The 23438-nt window shown below is 42.4% G+C and overlaps 1 protein-coding gene and 1 pseudogene across 4 annotated transcripts; both read right to left on the bottom strand.

The window, feature by feature from the left end:
• Positions 1-848: 848 nt before the first annotated feature.
• ASB8 (ankyrin repeat and SOCS box containing 8) lies at positions 849-11082 on the bottom strand. 4 transcript variants are annotated; one of them, XM_063611284.1, is made up of 5 exons: positions 10517-10620; positions 10180-10315; positions 6443-6604; positions 4256-4360; positions 849-3055 (listed from the first exon to the last, which is right to left on the bottom strand). In XM_063611284.1, the coding sequence occupies exons 3-5, from the start codon at positions 6569-6571 to the stop codon at positions 2423-2425; spliced, it is 867 nt and encodes a 288-aa protein (XP_063467354.1). In that variant the 5' UTR covers positions 6572-6604; positions 10180-10315; positions 10517-10620; the 3' UTR covers positions 849-2422. The 4 variants fall into 4 exon arrangements, with proteins under 4 accessions (XP_063467354.1, XP_063467355.1, XP_055151066.1 ...); XM_063611285.1 differs by having other exon boundaries at positions 6443-6600; XM_055295091.2 differs by lacking the exon at positions 10180-10315 and having other exon boundaries at positions 10517-11082.
• A 10896-nt stretch (positions 11083-21978) lies between these two features.
• LOC129491160 (prohibitin 1-like) lies at positions 21979-22916 on the bottom strand (annotated as a pseudogene).
• Positions 22917-23438: the final 522 nt, after the last annotated feature.

Below are 23438 nucleotides of genomic sequence, written 5' to 3'. Positions count from 1 at the left end.
AAGTGAAATTGTGTTTGAACTCTTAAGTGGAGGTGAAGCAGAATTTATTAGCCACCAACCACATGAGTGATTATGAAGCAACTGAGAAACAGGTAACATTTTTTCTCATATGGACAAAACTTTCTAGAATATTATTTATGATGAGAAATGAAGTAGCATCTAAAGCAGTTTATAAATCTACCAGAATATTAGAATCACCTGGGACCTTTGAACATACTCATGCCCAGGTCTACTTTATTTATTTTTTTGTAGAGATGGGGACTTCAACTCCTGGTCTCAAATGATCCTCCCACCTTGGCCTCCTAAAGTGTGAGGATTACAGGCGTGAGCCACTGCGGCCAGCCCTACTAGGTCTGCTTTGGACCAATTAAATCAATCTCTGGGGGTGGAGCCTGGGCCTTAGTATTTTTAAAAATTTTCCTAGGTGGTTCTAATTAATAACTAGAATTGGGAACCACTGACTTACTTACACAGTGGGATCTCATTCCTGGCTACATTTGAAACACTCAAGCCCCCAGCCCTACCCCAGAAAATTCCAAAGAATTGGTATGAGGTGAAATCTTGGCACCAGTGTTTTTAAAAAGCTTCCTTAGTGATTTTATGTGCAGCTGGAGTTGAGAACATAAAAGCAGTAATTCAAAATTTGGGGTGGGAGAAGGTATAAAGGAAGGGGAAGCTCTTCAGATACTCTGCCCAGGCCCTTCTGTGCACTCCAGCAATGCCCAGAATCACTGCTGCTAATGGGAGAAAGGTTGGGATGGACAGTTACATTGAATAGCCAGGCAGTAAATGAAGAACTTTTTCTAAGGGGGGTTGGAGAAAAGTAGGAAAAGTAGAAATTGCCAAACTTGCTTTTAGAACTATTTATTCTTTTTTTTTTTAATGGTGTTTTTTAAACACCAGCATCAATAGGACAAAAGAAGACATCTGTTTTCCAATTAGCTGTGTCAGTAGATTCCATTCATTGTTTGTAGTTCCCAAACAGCTTTAAAAAAAAAAGTTTTTCAAATTTGCATACAAGTCATCTAAAATCAGTAACAACTTGATCTAGTTTAGAAACATGAAAGGAAAGAGTATTGTTCACTAAAGCAGATCTCTTTTGGGTAGATGGACCATCACAAAAGAAGCTCTTATATGCTTTTCCCACTCCCATCCCAAGTCCACCCTCCCACCAATTGTATTGTATAAATCAATAAAAAGCAAAGGTTCCAGAACAACTGAAAGAAAAATAATTCCAAACTAAGCAGAGTGAACTTTCCATTGGGAATGAAGACCCACGGGAAATGGTAGCCCAGCCCATAACTCCTCCCTGCTGGAACACACACCGTAGGTGTAGGAACTGCCTGTGAAGCCCATTAGAACACACTGGCTCTCAGGAAGAGAAAAAGCTGCATTACAAGAAAAGTTCTCAGGACTTTAGGAGTTCTTAGGGCTGTTATTTCAGAGCTATTTATTACTGTTATTACAGAGCTCTTGTTATTTCAGAGCTACTATAGCCCGTGGTCACAACCAAGAGAAAGAGGCAAAGACTGCTGTTTCCTTTGATGAGGGGAAAGAGATCCAGTCCCTTCCAAATGCCCCAGGACATGGCACAGTAGGGATGTCATCCAGCCCAATTATGGATCTGCACCATTTGAGGTTATAGTATCTTCATCTTTGGGACACAATTGCTGTTAGCTGAAATTGTGATTTTCTTAAATTTTTTCACAGATCAATTAAAATGTTCTTTTTTTTGTTTTTTTTTGACAGTTTCCCTCTTATTGCCCAGGCTGGAGTGCAGTGGCGCGATCTCGGCTCACTGCAACCTCTGCCTCACAGGTTCAAGCAATTCTTCTGTCTCAGCCTCCCGAGTAGCTGGGATTACAGGCGCATGCCACCATGCCCAGCTAATTTTTGTATTTTTAGTAGAGACGGGGTTTCATCATATTGGTCAGGCTGGTCTCAAACTCCTGACCTCAGGTGATCCGCCTGCCTCGGCCTCCCAAAGTGCCAGGATTACAGGCGTGAGCCACCATGCCTGGCCTGAAATGCTTTCTAGAAGGGATTCTTCTGGACCATTAACCACGCCCCCAAAGGAAAACCACACACACATTATTTAAGTACTTTCCATCTTCCTAGAGAAATTTAGTTGCACTGTTGACTCCTTCCCTAAAGGGGAGGATTGAGGGAGACCTCTTCTTTTGCAAAATGCAATATAAAAAGCCAAGTAAGCAATAAACAGAAAACAAAAGTGAGGGATTTTTCTTGGGTTGTTTGGTTTGGAAGGGGAGGTGCTATGGAGGTTACCGTTGTGACATGTTGCTTCGAAATCTATAAACCACACAACAGGAACAACTGTTTTTCTGTTTTCTGTGACAAGGAGTACTGCAGGGACAACCTCACCCAGAGTTGCCTGCATGATGGTGCAAACATCTTCTCCGGGCTATTCTAAAAGTAACAGGTATTCCTTCAAAGAAGCTGGCAGTGGAAGGCCCTTCACTGCATCGGGGAGATACTGGAGTCCCAGGCTACGGCGCACGGCATAGCGAGCGAGTGTCTTTAGAGTTCCTGGGGCTGAGCACAGAACAGTCAGTTTTTCACATAGCTGCGGGTCTCTGGCCACCTCTCGTGGCATGGTGCCATTTTTCCTCAATTCAAAGTGTCCAACAGCTCTGTGGAGGAGCTCAAAGCAAGAGTCCTCTTTCTCTGTTCCAAGTCCCCTGACTAGCAGAGCCACCAGGCGGGAGATGGGTGTCTGGCCTATTAGGTTGATGACTCTGACCTCTGCGCCATAATCTAGAAGGATGCTGACACTCTCAAGATTTCCCTTCATGGCAGCCCAGCTGAGTGGTGTATCATTGTTGTAATCCAGGGCATTGACAGAGGCCCCACTCTCTAGGAGAGCCCGCACACACTCAGCATTGTTCTTAAAGGCTGCCCAGTGAAGTGGGGTGTCTCTGTTGCCATCCAAAGCATTGGGGTTTGCACCATACTCCAATAGGACCTCCACACAAGCCTCATCTTTCTCTGCTGCATAGTGGAGGGCTGTTCGGTTATACCCATCCAGGGCATTCACCTGTAAAAAGGGAGGAACTATTACAGTAGACAGACTACTGAGAGGAAGACAGGACAGCAGCAAAGAAGCTTGCATGGTTACCCACTACCTTTGCTATGCAGTGCTCTGAACAAGAGGGTCAACAAGCAACTCCCAGGGAGTCTTGGTGATAAAGATGAAGATATGACAGGAACTTAGGAGCAAAAAGGAAAAGAACTGTCCTCAAACAGTCAACACTATTATGTGCACTGACTAGCTGGTCTGCATTATTTCGGTTTTTGCTGCAGTGTTCATTTATCTATTCATTAGAATCTCTACCACAGAGTAACGGGTAAGGCAGGAATAGAGGAAGTCTAAGTCCCTGTAACTGCTCTGAAAGATATTACTGGAAAGCTGCTTGACTACACAGAGTTTTGAATTATTTTACTTATCCTGACCCTTTCTGTACCCTGTGGCTAATGTAGCAACCAAACTGAAAAACATAGCTTTTGCCAAGTTCTTTAACCATACAGAGAAGTTCAAAATGTTAGAATATAAGTCAGACCTTTGCAAAAATATGCTGTGGGTTCACAAGAGAACCCAAATGAAAGCATGTGATAGGAAGAGCACAAATCTCTCAGTGCTGGAAAAGCAGCTGGCTTGCTGACAGTCAGCATCACCTGTAGTTTTTTTCTTCAAATTTCCAAATAGCATATTCCCTCATTAATGAAAAAAAAAAAAAAAAAACCCTGAAACATTTAAGTAAATTCAACCTTTTATTTGGCCAAAACCTATCTTAAATACCACTTCTTAAGTACTTTAAGTACTTTTAAGGGTACCTTAGATTTAATCAGAGTTGAGGGATCTCTGCATTTATATCTCCTGGATAGACAATAAGCAATGAGAAGATTAAATGGAAATATAAACAGCCCCTACAAGGTAACCTTCCTGAAGTGATGGTCAGTGACAGCTTAAGTTAAGGAGAAGAAAGGCAAGCAGAGTATCAGCACCATAAAATGGGGGCAAGCAGGGTGGGGACAGAAAGGCAAAAGAATGAAATCCTTAGATCATTTTATATATTTACCATTATTTTCCTTAATATTGGCTATGCCAACATTACCTTGAGTTAGAAGTTCAGACTGGAGGAGGAAAGAGATGGAGGAGTGATGGGGAGAAATTCTAAGAAAGCATGAAGCTCAAGTTTTAGTGAATCATTAATGTGAATGTGTTAAAAAACATTACCTCGGCTCCTTTTTCCAGAAGTAACTCCACACAGTCAGCATCTGACACCATACAGGCACAGTGCAAGGGCTTCAGTGTGCCATGAGTGCAGTTCACATCTGCTCCCTGTGGGCAGAAGACAACTTCAGTCAGTGTGCTCAGCTCTGGCTTGCCCAGCAGGACAGAATTCAGAACTGAGTCCAGGGGACAGAGGGTTCTAACTCTCACTATTTTATAGATACACTGCTAGTTCCTTGTTTCCTTTTCTATTAATTAATATTATGCCCATGTCCAGGCCAAAGGAGTACACTGAAGATGAAGGAAAGTAACTGTTAATTCCTTAGATCAAGTTACTAAATTTCTCCACAAGGGAGGCTGCCAGATGGTCACCTGGACATCACTGAAGACATAATCTTATGTATCAAAGCACTGGAAACCTTATCATCAGGCAGGAAAGCTGGGCCAGCAATCCACTTTCTATGGCCACCATGCTCTGAAAAAGTAGGAAAGTGCATCTGTCAGACTGAGGCCAGAACTGGCATGCATGCTCTTCTGGCCATTCAGCAAATGACCATCACTAATAGTGGCATCATCTTAACACTATTTTTCCTTTTTTATAAACATCTTCAAAGTAGCCTCTTGGTATCAGCATTCTTTACCACCTAGCCTTTGCTGGTGCTTCTATTCAAAATCAAAGGAGAGGCCAGGCGCAGTGGCTCACACCTGTAATCTCAGCACTTTGGGAGGCTGAGGCGGGCAGATCACCTGAGGTCAGGAGTTTGAGACCATCCTGGCCGACATGGTGAAACCCAGTCTCTACTGAAAATGCAAAAACTAGCCGGGTGTGGTGGCAGGTGCCTGTTATCCCAGCTACTCAGGAGGCTGAGGCAGGAGAATCGCTTGAACCTGGGAGGCGGAGGTTGCAGTGAGCCGAGATCGCACCATTGCACTCCAGCCTCGGCGACGAGCGAAACTCCGTCTCAAAAAAAAAAAAAAAAAAAAAATCAAGGGAGATAGAGATACCAGTCAGACCAAAGTCACTGAATGACTCAGCAGCAGAGCTAGAATTAGAATGTGACAAGGTTTCTACCGCGGAGTCTTCTGACACCACTTTTGCTCAGAATAAGCTAACACTGCATGACTTTTCCTTCTCCAGTTGTGCCCAATAACTCTGAAGCAGCTACAGAGATGCAGGCTTTCAATGACGAGCCTGAAGTCTTAGCATATACACAAGTAACCATCTGGATGCATTTTCTGGTGATCAAAAAATTACTCTAACTTCTCTTCAACAAGAAAAATAAATAGAAGAGGATAGTAAAGACCTTCTAGGATACTAGTTATATAACAATTATTGAAGGGCCATGATTAAACATCAGATGGTTAAGGTGTTTTCTTAAACTATAATTACCATGCATTTTAGAGGCTGATATCCTCTACAGAGCTAGAAGTGGTAGCTGCTTTTAACATAGAATGTAAGTAAAAATCTCTCCATGTAATTATTATAACCCAGGTATGAAGAAAGTCTCACAAGGATTTAAAAACCACCTCTGTGGCCAGGCACAGTGGCTCACACCTCTAATCCCAGCACTTTGGGAACCCAAGGCAGGTGGGTTGCTTTAGCGTGGGAATTCAAGACCAGCCTGGGCAACATGGTGAAACCCTGTCTCTACAAAAAATAAAATAAAATTAGCTGGACATGGGTGGCATGTGCCTGTAGTCCCAGCTACTTGAGGGGCTGAGGTGGGAGGATCACTTGAGTCCGGGAGGTCAAGGCTGCAGTAAGCCTTGTTTGCGCCACTGCACTCCAGCCTGGGTGACAAAAGTGAAGCCCTGTCTCAAAAAATAAAAATAAAAACCACCTCTGCTTTGCTCACCTCCTCCCTTAATAAAACACGTATAGAAGACTTTGAGCTCAATGGATTACGTATGCATCATACTCAGATATTTTACAAAGAACATGCGACTAGGGTTATTGAGAACATAGTCCATGAAGAAAAATATCAGATACACAAAGTGAAAGGGAGAAGGGAAGCGAAGCAAACATAGGGGAAATACATTTTAATGATCAAGTTAATGCAGTTAGCAAAATGTAAAAACTCCCTGTGATCTTGGGTTGAGTCAAAGCTGCAAATCTGTGATCCATGAGGATTTACAGAGCTTTCCTACTTCACATCGCAAGGACTCTCCTGTCAATACCAGCACACTCACCCCTCTGATGAGGTCCTCTACATTATCATGTGGGAAGGAACGGATGGCAGCAATTGTTCGGATTAAGCGCTCCGAGAGAGAGTATTTGCTCTGAATGCTCTGCATAATATACCACATACTGGAACTCATCAAGGCTCACAGCGTTCACATGCTCCAAACTGCCTGAAACAAAGAAGTTTTCGGCATATACAATATCACTGAGCACACCTGTCTTTAGGGTTAGGTGTTCTCTGAGGCCTTCCCAATACTAAAAGCAGATTTCAAGGAGTGATTAATACTATTTTCATAATCATAAGGAATTGGATTATAATAGTTGCCTAGGGAGTTGGATTAAACCTGGACACAAATGTTCTACTCTAACCTAGTCTAGCACAAGAGTTCCCCAAGAGGTACTAAGACCCCCATGGAGCTCTGTGTGGTTTGCAAACAAGACTAGGCAAGGAATAGGATTTTTAAAAGGCTTGAAGAGGCCACAAAACATTACTTTCCTTCTTTGAATTTTTGTGGTTTTTATGATCGGCACCACCACTAAGTTACTTATAACACTGGGCCTTGCAATATAGTTATGTACATATTGTTTCTCCATCGAAACTGTAATCAACTGGAAGGCCAGGACTTTGTCTTCTACTTTTTCACCCATGTAAGGCCAGCCACAGAATCTCACAAAAGGTAAGTATTTAACAAATATTGGTTGGTTGACTGACTAAACAGTATAGAAGTGATTGTTATGTGTGAAAAGAGAGGAAGAAGGCTATGGAGCAAATGTATCTATCTTACTAATGAAAAGTCATCTGAAATATTTTCAAATGTCTTCAGAAGAGGAAAAAAAGGAAATATTTGGCCGGGTGTGGTGGCTCACGCCTGTAATCCCAGCACTTTGGGAGGCCGAGATGGGTGGATCACGAGGTCAGAAGATCGAGACCATCTTGGCTAACGTGGTGAAACCCCGTCTCTACTAAAAATACAAAAAAATTAGCTGGGCATAGTGGTGGGCGCCTGTAGTCCCAACTACTCGGGAGGCTGGGGCAGGAGAATGGCATGAACCCGGGAGGCAGAGCTTGCAGTGAGCCAAGATCGCCTCACTGCATTCCAGCCTGGGCAACAGAGCGAGACTCTATCTCAAAAAAAAAAAAAAAAAGAACTATTTGAGGTAATATTCTAAAATAAGGAAGGAAAGCAAAAGTATAACTACCCTGGAGTCATTTATATAAAACTAGGAAAAAATTAAAGTTCACAATAATGAAATGTACTTTCAGTTTTAGGAAAATTTACAGATTTTAAAATGAGTTAAAGGCGGGGCGTGGTGGCTCACACCTGTAATCCCAGCACTTTGGAAGGCTGAGGTGCGTGGATCACCTGAGGTCAGGAGTTCGAGACCAGCCTTACCAACATGGTGAAAGCCCGTCTGTACTAAAAATACAAAAAAAATTAGCTGGGCATGGTGGCGCACGCCTGTAATTCCAGCTACTCGGGAGGCTGAGGCAGGAAAATAGCTTGAACCCAGGAGGCAGAGGTTGCAGTGAGCTGAGACTGCACCACTGTACTCCGTCTTGGCAACAGGGTGAGACTCCATCTCAAAAAAATAAAATGAGTTAAAATTTTTAATAATTGGCTATTCATGACAACTGAGAAATAGACTTTGGTGAAATATATGTTGAAACCACAATAGGACAGAGTTCTAGGATGGAAGAAGAAAATAATGCAATATACTTCAATTCAACTTAAAAGGTTTGGCTGTATAAGAGAGAAGAGTTAGGGACCATTTAAAATTACAGCCAATAAGGTAGAGCACTTCTATGAAGCAATACGTATCAAAAACAATAAAGAAAATATAATACACAGTATCAGCTCTCTAGGTGCAACTGCTTAGAAATCTGTGTTCTTACTATAAGCTCTTTGGGAATAATGATACTGATTTTTTCAATAGTCCCTGAGTACATGGTAGGTTCTTAACATCTGTTGAACCAATGTAAAGTTTATTACTTTAGATCCTAAGAAATTCAAGACTTGAAATAAATAAGCCCATTACCCATATGAAATTGTTTTGGTCATTTAATAATATATAATGTTTTGGTGGGGCACGGTGGCTCACACCTGTAATCCCAGCACTTTGGGAGGCCGAGATGGGCGGATCACTTGAGGTCAGCAGTTTGAGACTAGCCTGGCCAACATGGTGAAACCCTGTCTCTACTGAAAATACAAAAAAGCCAGGCATGGTGGTGTGCACCACCCTTGGTAGTCCCAGCCACTTGGGAGGCTGAGGCAGGAGAATTCCTTGAACCTCGGAGGTAGCGGTTGCAGTGAGCTGAGATTGCGCCACTGCACTCCAGCTGAGGTGACAGAGTGAAACTCCGTCTCAAAAAAAAAAAATAAAAAATGTGTGTGTGTGTGTATATATATATATAATCTTCTGCTTTTTCTTTTTTTTTTTTTTTTGAGGCAGAGTCTCACTCTGTCATCTAGGCTGGAGTGCAGTGGCGCTATCTCGGCTCACTGCAACCTCAGCCTCCTGAGTAGCTGGGATTTACAGGTGTGCACCACCACGCCCGACTAATTTTTGTATGTTTAGTACAGACAGGGTTTCACCATGTTGGCCAAATTGGTCTCAAACTCCTGACCTCAGGTGATCCACCTGCTTTGGCCTCCCAGAGTGCTGGGATTACAGACATCAGCCACCATGCCTGGCCAATTTTTGCTTTTTGTGATTGCGTATCCCTTTATATATTATATACTATAAATTCTGACAGTTTCTATTTTGTGAATCAGTAGCCATTTATATTAGATGTAAATTCTATTAAAAGAATGCAAGTAAAAATATTCATATGTATCGATAATTCAAATTAGGTATTTTTCTCCCCTGTTACCATGCACGGATAAGCTGACACAATTGTTTATATGTCTCTATGACATTTTCTAGATAGTCAGATTTGGTATATGTTTTAATCTCTCCAGTAGCCAGGAAACTGCTCTGAGACAAGTATCTGTATCTTATAATTATTTTGTTTCAAGGAAAAAAAAAGAAGTGCATTTGAGTTGGTAATTCCAAGAATGACAGCAGAAGACAGAGCATCTAAAGCAGGAGGCTTGGACCAAAGTGGTTCTGTTGCCTGTAATCCCAGCACTTTGGGAGGCCAAGGCAGGAGGAGCTCTTGAACCTGGAAGTTCAAGACCAGCCTGAGCAACATGGCGAGACGACCCCCAAACCCAACCGTCTCTACAAAAAAATTCAAAAATTAAAATAAATAAATAAAGTGGCTTTGTTAACCATTTCTGGGCCATGATAATCTGATGAAACTAAACCCTGCACTCATTTCCCGGGCGCTGTTGGGCTCCGGGCTAAGAATTCCTGAGAGTATGGTCAGTGGTCTGCTGCTGCCTGGAAGCTCCCAGTAAAGGAATGAAACTTCACGGCAGATTGACAGCATTCACTGTCAGGAATGGTCAAGGAAAGCTAAATTCGATCTCACTAGACAGCAGCCCATGTACGGTGTGATCCCCTTGGAAGGCCCTTTCCTCTGCCAGAGCTGAAAGCCCTGTCTCCCTCGTTTTCTTTTGCTACGGGATCCAGAGAAAACACCAAAGGGCATTTATTGCGAAGCTGGGAAAAAAAAAAAAAAAAAAAGCAAAGTGAGAAAGAGAAGACACAACAGCTCTGATGCGAGGGAGGCCTCGGCCCCGCCCCCTCCCGCCCCGGGAGAACCCTGGCCGAGCCTGCAGCGCCCCTAATCCCACCGCACCTGCTGCGGGAGGGCTCGCGGCAGCTGTCTCGCTGAGGCTAGGGGGCGGGGAGCAAGGGCACGAAATGCAAGGACGTGCGGTGTCACTTTCCGCACGGGCTCTAAACAGATCGCAGCAATCCCGGCAGGTCTGGTACTGAAAGAGAATCACGCAATTTGCGCTGGGGGGCCTCAGACGCGGACCAACTCCCTCTTCGATCTGCCCCCTAAGGCCCGGAAATAAGTCTCAGCCTCGAGAACTAGAGCCCTTCGACCGGGGAGTAGAGGAAGCGTTATTGGGCGTGGCACCCTGGGTTAGGAAACCTGGCTGTAGACCCGCTCCAAGGACCGCACTCACCGAATTCCTGGGCTGAGGTGGGCGTTGAAAGCCGCTGTCAAGGCGTGACCCGGAAGCAGAAGCTGTCGGGGGCAGGCCCTCTGTTTACAGGACAAGAAGACCAACTAAGATGGGCGCCTGCGCACTGATGAGTGTTCGTCAGCGGGGCGCGCCTGCGCAGACTTGTGCAGCAGCTTCCGTCCTCCAGAGGCCTAGTTAGGGGGTTACTTTCACTTTTTACTCAGAGGCTTTGCGCGCAGGCTCAATGCAGCTTTCTCGGCCACAGCCGCAGGGTTCGGGTCTTGGTCCTGCAGCGGGGGAAAAAGAGCTCGGGAACCCTGAGTGTTGGGCCGATTCTATATGGTTGCACCTGCGTGGACCAGGCCAGCAGGGGGTCCATCCACAATGGTTCAGTTGCTTAGGAGTCTAAACTCTTAATAAGAAGTGTCTTTGACAAAAATACTTACAGCATTATTCATAATGGTGGAACGAATCTATGCTCCTTAGAACCCTCCTGTACATGTCCACCCTCCTTCAAGTAAACCATATCAAAGACAAACTCAACCACCCAAGAGGTGTAGTATTCTAAATGTAGAGGAATAAACGACCTTTATTTATAACTCTTATTAGGGTTAATGAAACTTCCCGTGCAAAAACATGACACCTCTGAGTGACAGACTTTCTGTGCAAAGCATAAACATTTTGAAGTCAGCAGCACATGGTGGTGGTGCATGGAAGGAGTGAAGCAGCCCATTCAGGCAGACTGCAAGAGTTGTGGTCTGCCCAGTAGCCTGTTTACCCAGAGTGCCCCACACCTACTCCCCAAAGCTTGTTCTAAGCAACCAAATCTAACCAATTAGAAATTTAAAGCAGGCCCAGACAGTTCATGTACATCAGTGAGAGGATGGTAAACTGAAAGCTCATGACCTGGTCTGGGGAGTGAGCCTCCTTTGAGCTCCAGACTCAAAGGAATTTTGCCAGGTAGGAATATGCCCTCCACTTCCTGCCACTGCACCATGGTGAGATTGTCCATTTTTTCAAAAGAAGCTGAAATACTTTTTTTAAAAGGTGAATTTTTCGAAGTTGCAAATGCTGGCAATGTTTTTATTATTATTATTATTATTATTTATTTTTGAGATGTAGTTTCACTTCTGTTGCCCAGGCTGGAGTGCAATGGCACGATCTTGGCTGGCTGCAACCTCAGCCTTCCGGGTTCAAGTGATTCTCCTGCCTCAGCCTCCTGAGTAACTGAGACTACAATCACCTGCCACCACACCTGGCTAATTTTTTTTTTGTATTTTTAGTAGAGATGGAGTTTCACCATGTTGGCCAGGCTGGTCTCAAACTCCTGACCTCAGGTGATCCAGGCCACCCTCCTCGGCCTCCCAAAGTGCTGGGATTACAGGCATGAGTCACCACGCTGGACCACATCTCTCAAATTTCTTGGTTGGGAAATGCTGAAGTATATAAATTCTGGGAAACCATCAGCATCTTACAAACGTAAGAATGAGTGGAGTCTCCCAGGTAGTGATAAAATAGGCTCTTAATACAGGTTATTTTACTTATTTATTGAAAAACTGAATACACTTTTGTGTTACATAACGTGCAACTGAGTATATGCAGAAAATTACTCTATATCACACTCATGATCAATATCCTCTTATTTCCATTTGGCATGTCATTGAAAACCTAGCCCATCACTTAGCTAAAAATCACATAAAAGACCCCTAGAGAAATCAAACTAACTTTTTTCCCCCCAAACAATAGATCTCATCTTTATTAGTCAAATCAGTACCTGCTGATAGGGCAGTGGAGTAAGCCTGACAGTGATATTCATTAACGAAGAAGACAAAATTCGTGCTTTCAAGTATAAAGATAAACTTTGAATGGCAGAGAGCCTAATCTGACTATCATCAGCCACCAAGAACACAGAAGAGCAAATAACTCAAGAAGAGAGAAGCCAAAGCACTATAAAAATTATTCTTTTCTGTGAAATTCAGTTCCACAGCCTGTATGAGCAAGGGTCCAAAACACTGGAGAGCCAACAAAGCTGCTGGGAGGGCCCATTCATAATGGGAGATGCACTGGCTGTGCCTCCCTATGCTGTGTCCTTCCATGAGCTTCCTCCACTCTTCACTGACTTCATTTTGACTTGGTCCTCTGGTCTCACCACAGCTACTTGGGAGACTTTGAGTTGTAATCTTACAGTTCCAGGAGTCTATTTTGACTGAACCAAAGAGTAACATGCCAATCCAAAATAGAAACATTCTCATGGTACAATGGTACAAAGGTCATTCTGTACGTTGCATATATATATATATATATATATATATATAACATATATATATACACACACAATATATATATTACATATATACTATATATAACATATATATATACACAATATATATATTTCTATGGAAGACAAAGCTTCCTCTTTTTCTTTTTGAGATGAAGTCTCACTCTGTCGCCCAGGCTGGAGTGCAGTGGCACGATCTCAGCTCACTGCAACCTCCACCTCCCGAGTTCAAGCGATTCTCCTGCCTCTGCCTCCCGAGTGGCTGGGGTTACAGGCGGACACCGCCACACCTGGCTAATTTTTGTATTTTTAGTAGAGACAGGGTTTCACCATGATGGCCAGGCTGGTCTCGAACTCCTGACCTCAGGTGTTCCACCCACTTCGGCCTCCGAAAGTGTTGGGATTACAGGCGTGAGCCACCGTGCCTGGCCACTTCCTTCCTCTTTAACAAGAGAATTTTGCACACAGCATCACTGCTTTGGCTAGCCCTTTTTTCCTGTGTGCCCTCGTGTGCAGCAATTGAACTGGCTAACAATTTCTGCATTCTTCCTGGTCTGGCAAAAATAATCTGGAAACTCACCATCTGGCCCAATCAAAGACATTATTGTATGATTCACTAACATGGTCTTCATCTTAATCCTTGGGGCTAGAGCTGTAATATACTCTGTATGCTCTGGCCACGTGATTGATCTCTTCTTTTGTGCCAATCAAGCCAACAAGTTTGGGAGAAAATTCTTTCACATAATTTGCAATGGCCTTTCTTATGTCCCTCTCTGGGTCAACGGTGATGAAAAGCTAAATTTGGCAGAGTTGGAACACTATCTCATCCACGACTTGAATCATTTTTTTTCTAGTTCTTCTGGACAGATATCAGTAATGACTGAAACCAGAATAAATCAACAGCCACTGACCCAGGTAGTCTTTGTCAGTTTCAGGCTCTCCAAATGTGTTGTGAGGGAAAGTGGTCCCCCAATAAAGGCTTGTTGATGCCTCACTGCTGTTCCTTCTCTAGCTTCTCTATCTTTTCTGTTTTGAATACTTCGCTCCAGGCAGTAAACCTCCTCAGATAGCAAATGTGAGTGCTAAAGACTTCCAAGAAATAAGCCTGGGCTTCAAGGGGCATGTGCAGTCTCTGCAGTCCTTCTGCTAAGGCCCTGACCACCTCAAGGGTGGTTGGTGGTATCACTGCCTGAGGGGCCAGCTTCCCAGGCAGCTATCAGCGAGCCCCTAGTCCTGCCACACTTCCTCTCGCATGCAGAATTGCCTTGGCAACACTCTCACAGTCCCCTTGGCTGAGCCCCAAAGCTCATGTCAGCCAGGCAATAGACACCAAAGTTGGCCCATACTGGTTTCTTTGAAGTGTCTCTGAGAATTCAGTGCGCAACGAAAGTTGGTTTCGGATACATTCAATCATCCTTTCATCAAACATTTACTGAGCACCTACTTTATTCCAGGCTTTGTGCTCAACTCTCCAGGGAAGACAGAAATGGAGAGAGATAGTCTCTTATTATCAAGGGTTGGGAAACAGATATGAACTTCCTCAGCTGCAATTAACGATGATCATTTCAACAACATTGTTACGTCCAAAGTCAGTGTGGACAGACACTTCTACCTCATGCTGAGATCAAGAGAGTGAAGGAAGGAGGTTGTCTGTGAAGAGACTTCTTGGGGAGAAATTTGTCTGTGCTGAGTCCCCACTCTCCTCCTACCCAGAGGGAAAGGAAGTACTGATGTTGCCTAAAGACGGGCTTCTGTGGGACCAGAGAGCTTGAAGATTGTTCCCCATAGTTGTAAAACAAAAACTGCACCAATGCTTACTTATAAATTAAAGAGGGCCGTAGCCACAAAGTAGAGGCGGCTGCATTGGGATCTGTCTGGACACCCAGATTCAGCAGGGATGACAAATGTATAAATGTTTTCCTGGACCAGATGTGGGCCACATGGAAGACAGCCAACGTGGGGTTGCCTTTGGTCTATCCAAATGGGCTGTCTAGAGGTATGGGGGGACCTAGTGGCCAGAAGCCAGAAATGAACACAGGGATGCTACAATCCACAGTTTGTCACAGTCAACCACTTGCATTGGTTTTGGCCAAAGGAACTCAAGTAAGAGATCTCTGATGATGGGAATCTGTAAAGAACCTTTAAAAGCACGCTTTAAGAAAAAGAGTCAGCTTTAACCATGTGCAAGACCCAGCTAGTACAGACCTACCCTACCAAGAAAGAAAAACCTGCCCTATCTCCTTAGCTGTCCTACCTCCTCCCACTTTTACACAAGCAGATTCAATAGCAGTTATCTAATGGGGGAGGAAGAAAGTTGAGAAGAAAGCTGCAGGCAGCCACCAGCCATATGCCTTACATAGAGGAGGAGGCGGAGCAGTCTTAGATTAGTACCTTAGAATGAAGACTGAAGTATTGGATTACCGTTTTGAACTGGAAATATTCTAATTACTAATTAGAGACTATTTTTGTTGTTGTTTTTGTTTTTGTTTTTTGTTTTTTGAGACGAAGTCTGGCTCTGTTGCCAGGCTAGAGTGCAGTGGCACGATCTCGGCTCACTGCAACCTCTGTTTCTCAGGTTCAAGCGATTCCCCTGCCTAAGCCTCCTGCGTAGCTGGGATTACAGGCAGGCGCCACCACGACTTCCTAATTTTTGTATTTTTAGTAGAGAAGAGGTTTCACCATGTTGGCCAGGATGGTCTCGATCTCTTTGCCTCATGAACTGCGCACCTTGGCCTCCCAAAGTGCTGGGATTACAGGCGTGAGCCACCGTGCCTGGCCGAGACTGTTTGGTTTAAAGTGACTGTTACTTAAAGGATGGCCAATTATCAAAGAGTGAACCAAAAAGTCAGGGAATCTTCCCAATTTTCTGTTCAGGAGCAGGAGAAGATTATTACCCTCCAGTATAAAATGTTTGTTTGTTTGTTTGTTTGTTTGTTTTTTTGAGATGCAGTCCGGCTCTGTCACCTAGGCTGGAGTGCAGTGGTGAGCCATCTTGGCTCACTGCAACCTCTGCCTCTCATGTTCAAGAATTCTCCTGCCTCTGCCTCCTGCGAAGCTGGGATTACAGGTGCCTGCCACCACGCCCAGCTAATTTTTTGTATTTTTAGTAGAGACAGGGTTTCACCATGTTGGCCAGGCTGATCTTGAACTCTTGACCTCAAGTGATCCACGCCTTGGCCTCCCAAAGTGCTAAGGTTACAGGCATGAGCCACCATGCCCAGCCAGAAAAAAATATTTTTAAAGTGGAAAAAGACAAAAAATAAACTTGTATTTTGATCATATCCCATGAATCTTGCATTCACTATTCAGATTCCATCTCTGCATATTTTAGTTGGTTATTTCTGTTCTTGATGTTTTGATTACAAGTGATTCTATGAATTTTGTGTTTTAGTGTGCTGTGTCTCCCATAAGACTTTTAGGTCATTATTTTTTTTCTTCCCTTCCCTCCTGATTCCAGTTCTGCTCTCAAGAAGTGCTCATTAGATGATGTTGATCAACAGTATGACTAATGTTCCTATTTTCAGACCTTGGCATAAACTTGATCTGGAAATTTGATAATGATGTTTTGCCTGTAATGATTGCTGCTATCACTGTTCAACAGTATTAGTATCCAGACTCTGTGGGTATGGGGTATCCCAGGTTACAGACCTAGGTGTCTTGCCCTTTGAGTCTTGCCAGTACTGAATGGCCACAGGCTTTTGAGCAACCCCTAATTGGAGTAAAAAACTCCTTTTTTCATTTGGCTGGCTCCATACCCTGTCCTGATTTTGAGTGGATCTTTCAGAGTGACAGTGTGCTGGGGCACAGGAATTCTGCATCGCAAGCTTCTAAGTGGTAACATGAAGCCTTTCACAACAGCTTTTAAAATCTCTGGCCAGAAATTATCAAATACTCCCCTGTCATTCTTCTCCATCAGGGGCTGCCTGGCTAATGTTGATGGCAACGTTTCCCTGACACCCTTCCTAGAAAAAAGCAAGTTAAGTAAGAAGAAGGGACCCCTTTCAAATAAGTTCTCCATCACCAAAGAAAAAGAAACAAGCCAAAAGGGAGTTTGAGATACCCTAAGAGTGAAGGAAAGAGAGGGAATCAGTCAATGTTTACAAAATAGAGTAAAAAAATAAGATCCAAGTGTCAGACTAGTTGGCTAGTTGGGAAAAAATAGCTTTCTCTCAATAATGGAATATTTTACTTTACTTTGAATTTGTTCAATTTTTAGGACTATCACTTACAGCACATTCCTTATATATAGAAATAATGTAATATTATGCAAACTTCATAAAGACCAAGATTCCAGTTCTGATAGTAGCTCTAGTTACTTTACTTGTAAAAGTAAGTACTTTTATAAGTAAAAGTAAAATTATTTACTAAACTAAGTAATACTTTACCTGAATCTCAGTTGTACAATGGGATGAGAGTATTAATACCTACTCCAAAAGTTAATTTCATAAAACCTAGACCACGTTTGTGAAAAGTGGTTTCATAAACTACATAAATGTTGACATGTCATGTTTATATGATTTTATATTTGTTCAAGGAGGTTACCAAATATCTCATCCTCCCAGTTACATTGTGGCACCTTTAAAAGAGCAGAGATTTAGATTTCTTATACTCATCTCTTTTGTCATAGCACAGTTCTAAACACACAATAGTTATTTAATAAATACAATGGAATTGAACTAAAGTGAACAGATCTCCCAAAAATAGGAATAGTGGAGTGCCTCTATGTCCTAGTCCCTGACACAGAAAAATTGAAAAGGAAGCTTTGGAACTAGAGCAAAGAAAAAGAAAGTTCAGAGGAAACATAATGTAAGTCTCATGAAACCTTTCATATGCTTAAACCTTGTACTAGAGAAAGTAATTCAGCAAAGAAAAGAACAGTATTAATGTGCAGCAGGGATACTCTCCCAAGACATGCCATCAGAATTAAACAAGGACTTCTTTCAGAAACTGCTCAGAGGCAGACATGCGCTCAATAGCCAAACTCTACTCTTTTTTTTTCTTTTAACTTTCCCCAGGGCTTGGGAAATTTTATGAATTCTCTATTTTTAAAAAATTAGCTTTTAATCAATATTTTATTATTATTTTTGGTCATATAGTCTACCAATATTTTCCACTATCAGAGCAATTATAAAACATTTTCAGTCTTCATAGAGAAAAATTGCCTGAAGGATTTTGAAAAAAAAGTACAGTAAAAATACAAATAACAATTTTAATGATAATACTGAAATTATAGATACATGATATTATTTTTTTCCAAGAATGTAGGCATTTATAGCTAAATTACCTAGCAAATCAAGACTGAAGTGGACAAACTCTGGCAGGAGAGGTAACGTCGTCCAGGGGAGGGAAATTACAGAGGAAATGACTACCTGCTTCGTACAATTGGGTGGTCCACACTAATCTGGAGAGTCCTATGAGCAAGACAAAGAGAAAAGAAAGGAAAAGAAAAAAGATCTGGTTCTCTGAATCCATTTGAGAAGCAAATTACAGTCGATGTCAGAATTTTCTGCTCACTTGGGCCTATGCTATTTCTAATGGGAGTGTGTCTCCCTCTGGAGGGCAAGTAGAGCATTTGCTCCTTCTTGCTTCTTGCCCAGAGTTGAATGATTCGTTCTTGGTTCATTCATTAAGTCTTTGATTATATCATTAATTGGTTGATTGATTAATTCATCCATTAATTCAACAAATACTTATTAAATTCTGTCACTGTGCTGTTTGTTGTGATAGACACTAAAGATCCAGCCAGCTAAGATCAAGAGAAATATGGTCCTGATCACCAGGAAAATTAGTTTGATGTGAGAAACAAATATTAGATAGTCACCTGAAAGCCTAAATCGTCACAATAGTGATGGCTTCTATAAAGGAAAAGTGCAATGGACTGAATATTTATGTCATCTCAAAATTCATATGTTGAAATCCTAACTCCCCCCAAGGTGATAGTATTAAGAGGTGGGGCCTTCAGGAGGTTACTAGGTCATAGGGGCACAGAACTCATGATGAGACTAGTGCCTTTCTAAAAGAGGGACCTTTGCCCCTTCCACCATATGAGGACACAGTAAGAAAGTGCTATCTATGAGCAAGTGGGGCCTCACCAGACACCAACATCCGGGATTTCTTGGACTTCCCAGCCTCCAGAGCTGTGAGAAATAAATTTCTGTTGTTCACAAGGCACCCAGTTTACAGTACTTTTGTTATAGCGCCCAAATAAACAAAGAGAAATAGTAGAGAGGGTAATAGGACAATTCAGTAGAGGACCTAATTCAGGCTGGGAAGTCAAGAAAAGCTTCCCTGAGCATAGACCTGGAAGATGGGTGGAAACAACCAGGTCAAAGGTGTGGAGGAGGTGTGGGGAGGGGGCCTCCCCAGCCAATGGAGCAGGGTCAGGGTATTCAAAGACCTTGAAGAGGAAAGAGCTTAGGAAGCTGGAAGACAAGGAAGAGGCAAGAATGAGGAGACAAGAAGCTGGAAAGGTGGGAAGGCTCCAGATCAGGTGCGGTCTTGGAGGACATGCTAAGGATTCTGAACTGTATACCAAAAGAACAAGAAGCCTACCAACAGGTTTTATTCAAGTGACATGACCCCATGTGTGTTTTTAAAAGACCACTTTGACTTTTTGAAGAAGAATGGATTATAGTGGAGCCATGACAAGGATTAAAATAGAGAAAACAGCAGCCTAAGAGATCTGGACAAAAAGTCAAGCAGGTTTAGATTTGAGTGGCGGCCATAGAAAGGGAGAGAAGGGGGTGAATTTGAAATATTTTAATGTTAGAATTGATAGAACTTGGTGATTGGTTACAAGCTGGAGATGAGGGGTACTGTGGTCAAGAATGACTCCTAGGCTGGGCGCGGTGGCTCACACCTGTAATCCCACCACATTGGGAGGCCGAGGTGGGTGGATCACCTGAGGTCAGGAGTTTGAGACCAGCCTGGCCAACATGGCAAAACTCTGCCTCTACTAAAAATACAAAAATTAGCTGGGTGAGGTGGCATGTGCCTGAATCCCAGCTACTAGGGAGGCTGAGGCAAGAGAATCGCTTGAACTCAGGAGGCGGAGGTTGCCGTGAACTGAGATGGCTCCACTGCACTCCAGCCTGGGCAACAGAGCAAGACTCCATCACATACACAAAAAAGATATATATATATATATTGTTTGTTTGTTTGTTTGAGACAGAGTCTCTCTCTCTCTCTCTGTCGCCCAAGCTGAAGTGCAGTGGAGCCATCTCAGCTCACTACAACCTCCACCTCCTGGGTACAAGTGATTCTCCTGCCTCAGCCTCCTGAGTAGCTGGGATTACAAGCACCCATCACCACGCCTGGCTAATTTTTGTATTTTTAGTAGAGGCGGAGTTTTACCATGTTGGTCAGGCTGGTCTCGAACTCCTGACTTCAAATGATCCACCCACCTCGGCCTCCCAAAGTGCTGGGATTACAGGCGTGAGCCACCATGCCTAGCTTATATATATGTATCTCTTTCTAAAAGTATCCAAGATTGTTTAAAATTATATACTTTGAAGACCTCTTATCCCAACTCAAAAATTTTTAATGACATAAATATAACATTGAAACCAAAACCTGATAAAGATTATACAAAAGAGATAATTACAAACCAATATCGTTTATGAATATCATAGGCAGAAATGCTAAAAAAAAATAGCAAATTGAATCAGACAGCACAGTATGTCATGACAAAGTAGAAACTGTTCTGGGATGTAAAGATGGTCCAATGTTAGGAAATTCATTAATATAATTAATATTATTATATCTAAGAAGAAAAGTCTTGTAATTATCTTCCTAGGTGCTGAAAAAGCATTTGAAAAAATTAAAGTTGTAGTTCCTATAAAAGTAAATTACAAAAGAAGAGTGGAAGATAATTTTCTTAACATCATAAAGCATCTTGTTTATCATCATCTTACTATTTTCATAGGAAAACACTGGAGGCATTCCTGTTAATGTCTGAAACAAGACAAGGATACCCACCATTACTGTAACATTAACATGATGTTGGAGGTATTCGTCAATGCATTTTTACAAAAGAAACCTACTGGATGTGTGAAAACTGTTGATGATATAGTTATATCTAGATAACAAAAGCAAATCAATGAATAAACTACACAAACAAAAAGATGAATCTATATGGTAGCAGAATATAAAAGCAATATACAGAAATCAACAGGCTTCATACATAAGATACAAGGAAGAACCAGTTAGAAAATAAAATGGAATCAAGAGCCAATTGGTAAGAGCGACCATAATTACAAAACTCATAAGTATAAAGGTAAAAAGAAATATATAAAGCCTATGAGGAAAACTGTTAATATAATAGCTTCAAAGACATAAAATAGATCTGAAAAAATGAAAGACATTCTAAGTGAATTTGTAAATTTAACATGATTCCAATAAAAAGGCCAAGGATTTTTTTTGTTTCACTTTGTTTTTTAGTTATACAAATTGATTCTTAAGTTCATATGGAAGAAATAAACAAGAATATCCAAGAAAGTCCTGAAAGGGAGAGCAATGAGGAGGGGCCAGTCTTATCAGACATTTAAGATATTGCAAAACCTTCATAATCAAACTAGTATAAAATTGGTGCATATAGACAGACACACTAACGGAACATAGTAGAAAGTCTAGGCATCAATCCAAGTACATATAAAAATTTAATATATGTTAGACATTATAAAACAATGTGAAAAATGGGCCTTAAAAGTATATGCTGTTGAGACAACTGGGCACCTTGTGGAAAAAGGTGACATTGGATCCATAGATTATACTGCACATCCAAGAAAAACTCCAAGTGGCTTGATTAGCTAAACATGACTACATGGAAACTCTACAAGTCCAGAAGAAGGCATGTGTAGATTTTTGTGTAATCTACCTATGCACCCCTGGGAATAGCGGGCAAAGCATTCCTATGTCTCAAAACCCAGAATCAATAAAAGACTAGTCAATTCTATTACATATATATATATATTTATAAATTTCTGTTGTTCACAATTTTAATGATAATACTGAAATTATAGATACATGATACTATTTTTTCTATATATATACTATATATTTATATATAGTATATATATAATTTATTTATAAATTATATATATATTTAAGTTATTTTATCTTTATTTCCTTCACTTTAAGCCAATCATGAAATTTCACAGTGATTTCTGGGGTGGAGGGGGTGGGCGGCGGTGTTAAGAATCATTGGGGCTGTGGCTCAATCGGCCCGCGGAGGTGCAGGCAGGGTGGGCAGGCCCTCACTGGAGCAGCTGAAGGAGCACGGTCTGCCCCGCCAGCAGGTAGATCGTGTTCCGAGAGCGAGAGCGTGAGACCTGTTACTCGATGTCCTCCACAGCTTCCACCTCGCGCAGCTCAGGCCGTCTCCTGTGACGGCCAGTGAGTTGGCAATCAGCTCGGCTGCCTTGGAGTCGCTCTCAGCAGAGATGATGGCTGCCTTTTTCTGCTGCTCAGCTTTTTCCACCACAAATCTGGCCCTCTCTGCTTCCTGCTGAGCCACCTGTTTGGCTTCTAACGCTTCTGTGAATTCCTTCCCGAAGGTCAGATGTGTCAAGGACACGTCGTCCAGGATGAGCCCAAAGGTGGCTGCTCGCTCCGTAAGGTCGTTGTTCACCTGCCTGGAGACCAGCTCTCTCTGGGTGATTACTTCTCCAGCATCGAAGCGAGCCAACACTGACTTGAGGATCTCGGTCGTGATGGACGTCAGCACAGGCTCATCATAGTCCTCTCTGATGCTGGTGAAGATGCGAGGAAGCTGGCTAACGACAGGCTGGAAGATGATACGCAGTGTGATGTTGACATTCTGTAAATCTTTGCTACCAGTGATGACTGGTATATTACATGGTGGAGAATGGCAGTCAAAGATAATTGGTTTCTGTACCCATGGGATGAGAAAGTGAGTCTCTTCCCCCACCACAATGTCCTGTACTCCACGGAATCGGTCAAAGATGACAGCTCTGCGGCGCAGCATACACACTATATAAGGCAGAGTTCACCACGCCTCCTGCAACAGCTAAGACCAGGCCAAACTTGCCGGTGGACTCAAACACTTTGGCTGCCATGTTTTCTTCTGCTGGACCCTCTCACACCTGCTTGCACTTTGATCTACACATGAATTCCCCAGCCACCCAATTCTATTACATATTATTTTTTTAAAACTGTATGGCCCAAATACCATAAGCAAAGCCAAAGACAAATGAGTCACTGGACAAAACAATCACAATTTTTACAACAGAATAAAAAGTAATCTCCCTAATATACAGGAGCTCTGAGAAATAAAAAGACACAGATCCAGTAGAAAAATGAGCACAAGACATGAACAGATAGAAACAATTCATGCAAGTGGCCCTTAAGATAGTAAAACATGGGCAACTCACTCAGAAAAGAAAGGCAAATTACATTACATTGAAAGAGCGTTGCTTATTGTATTGGCAAAAATTCAAAAGTTCGAGAGTACACTTTGTTGCTAAAGCTCTAGGGGAAAAGAGACACAGTGAGACGCTACTGGTAGAAGTATAGAGTGATACAGTCCTTAAGGAAGGGAATTTAGTACAATCTAGCAAAATTACAAATGGACTAATTTGTCCTTTAACCCAGCAATGATATTTTTTGGGACTCTACACTAAAAGT

This window comes from Symphalangus syndactylus, chromosome 10 (genome assembly GCF_028878055.3).
Source record: "Symphalangus syndactylus isolate Jambi chromosome 10, NHGRI_mSymSyn1-v2.1_pri, whole genome shotgun sequence".
Lineage (NCBI taxonomy): Eukaryota > Metazoa > Chordata > Mammalia > Primates > Hylobatidae > Symphalangus > Symphalangus syndactylus.
Note: the sequence above shows the minus strand (reverse complement) of the source record. Positions and strands in the feature narration are given on the sequence as shown.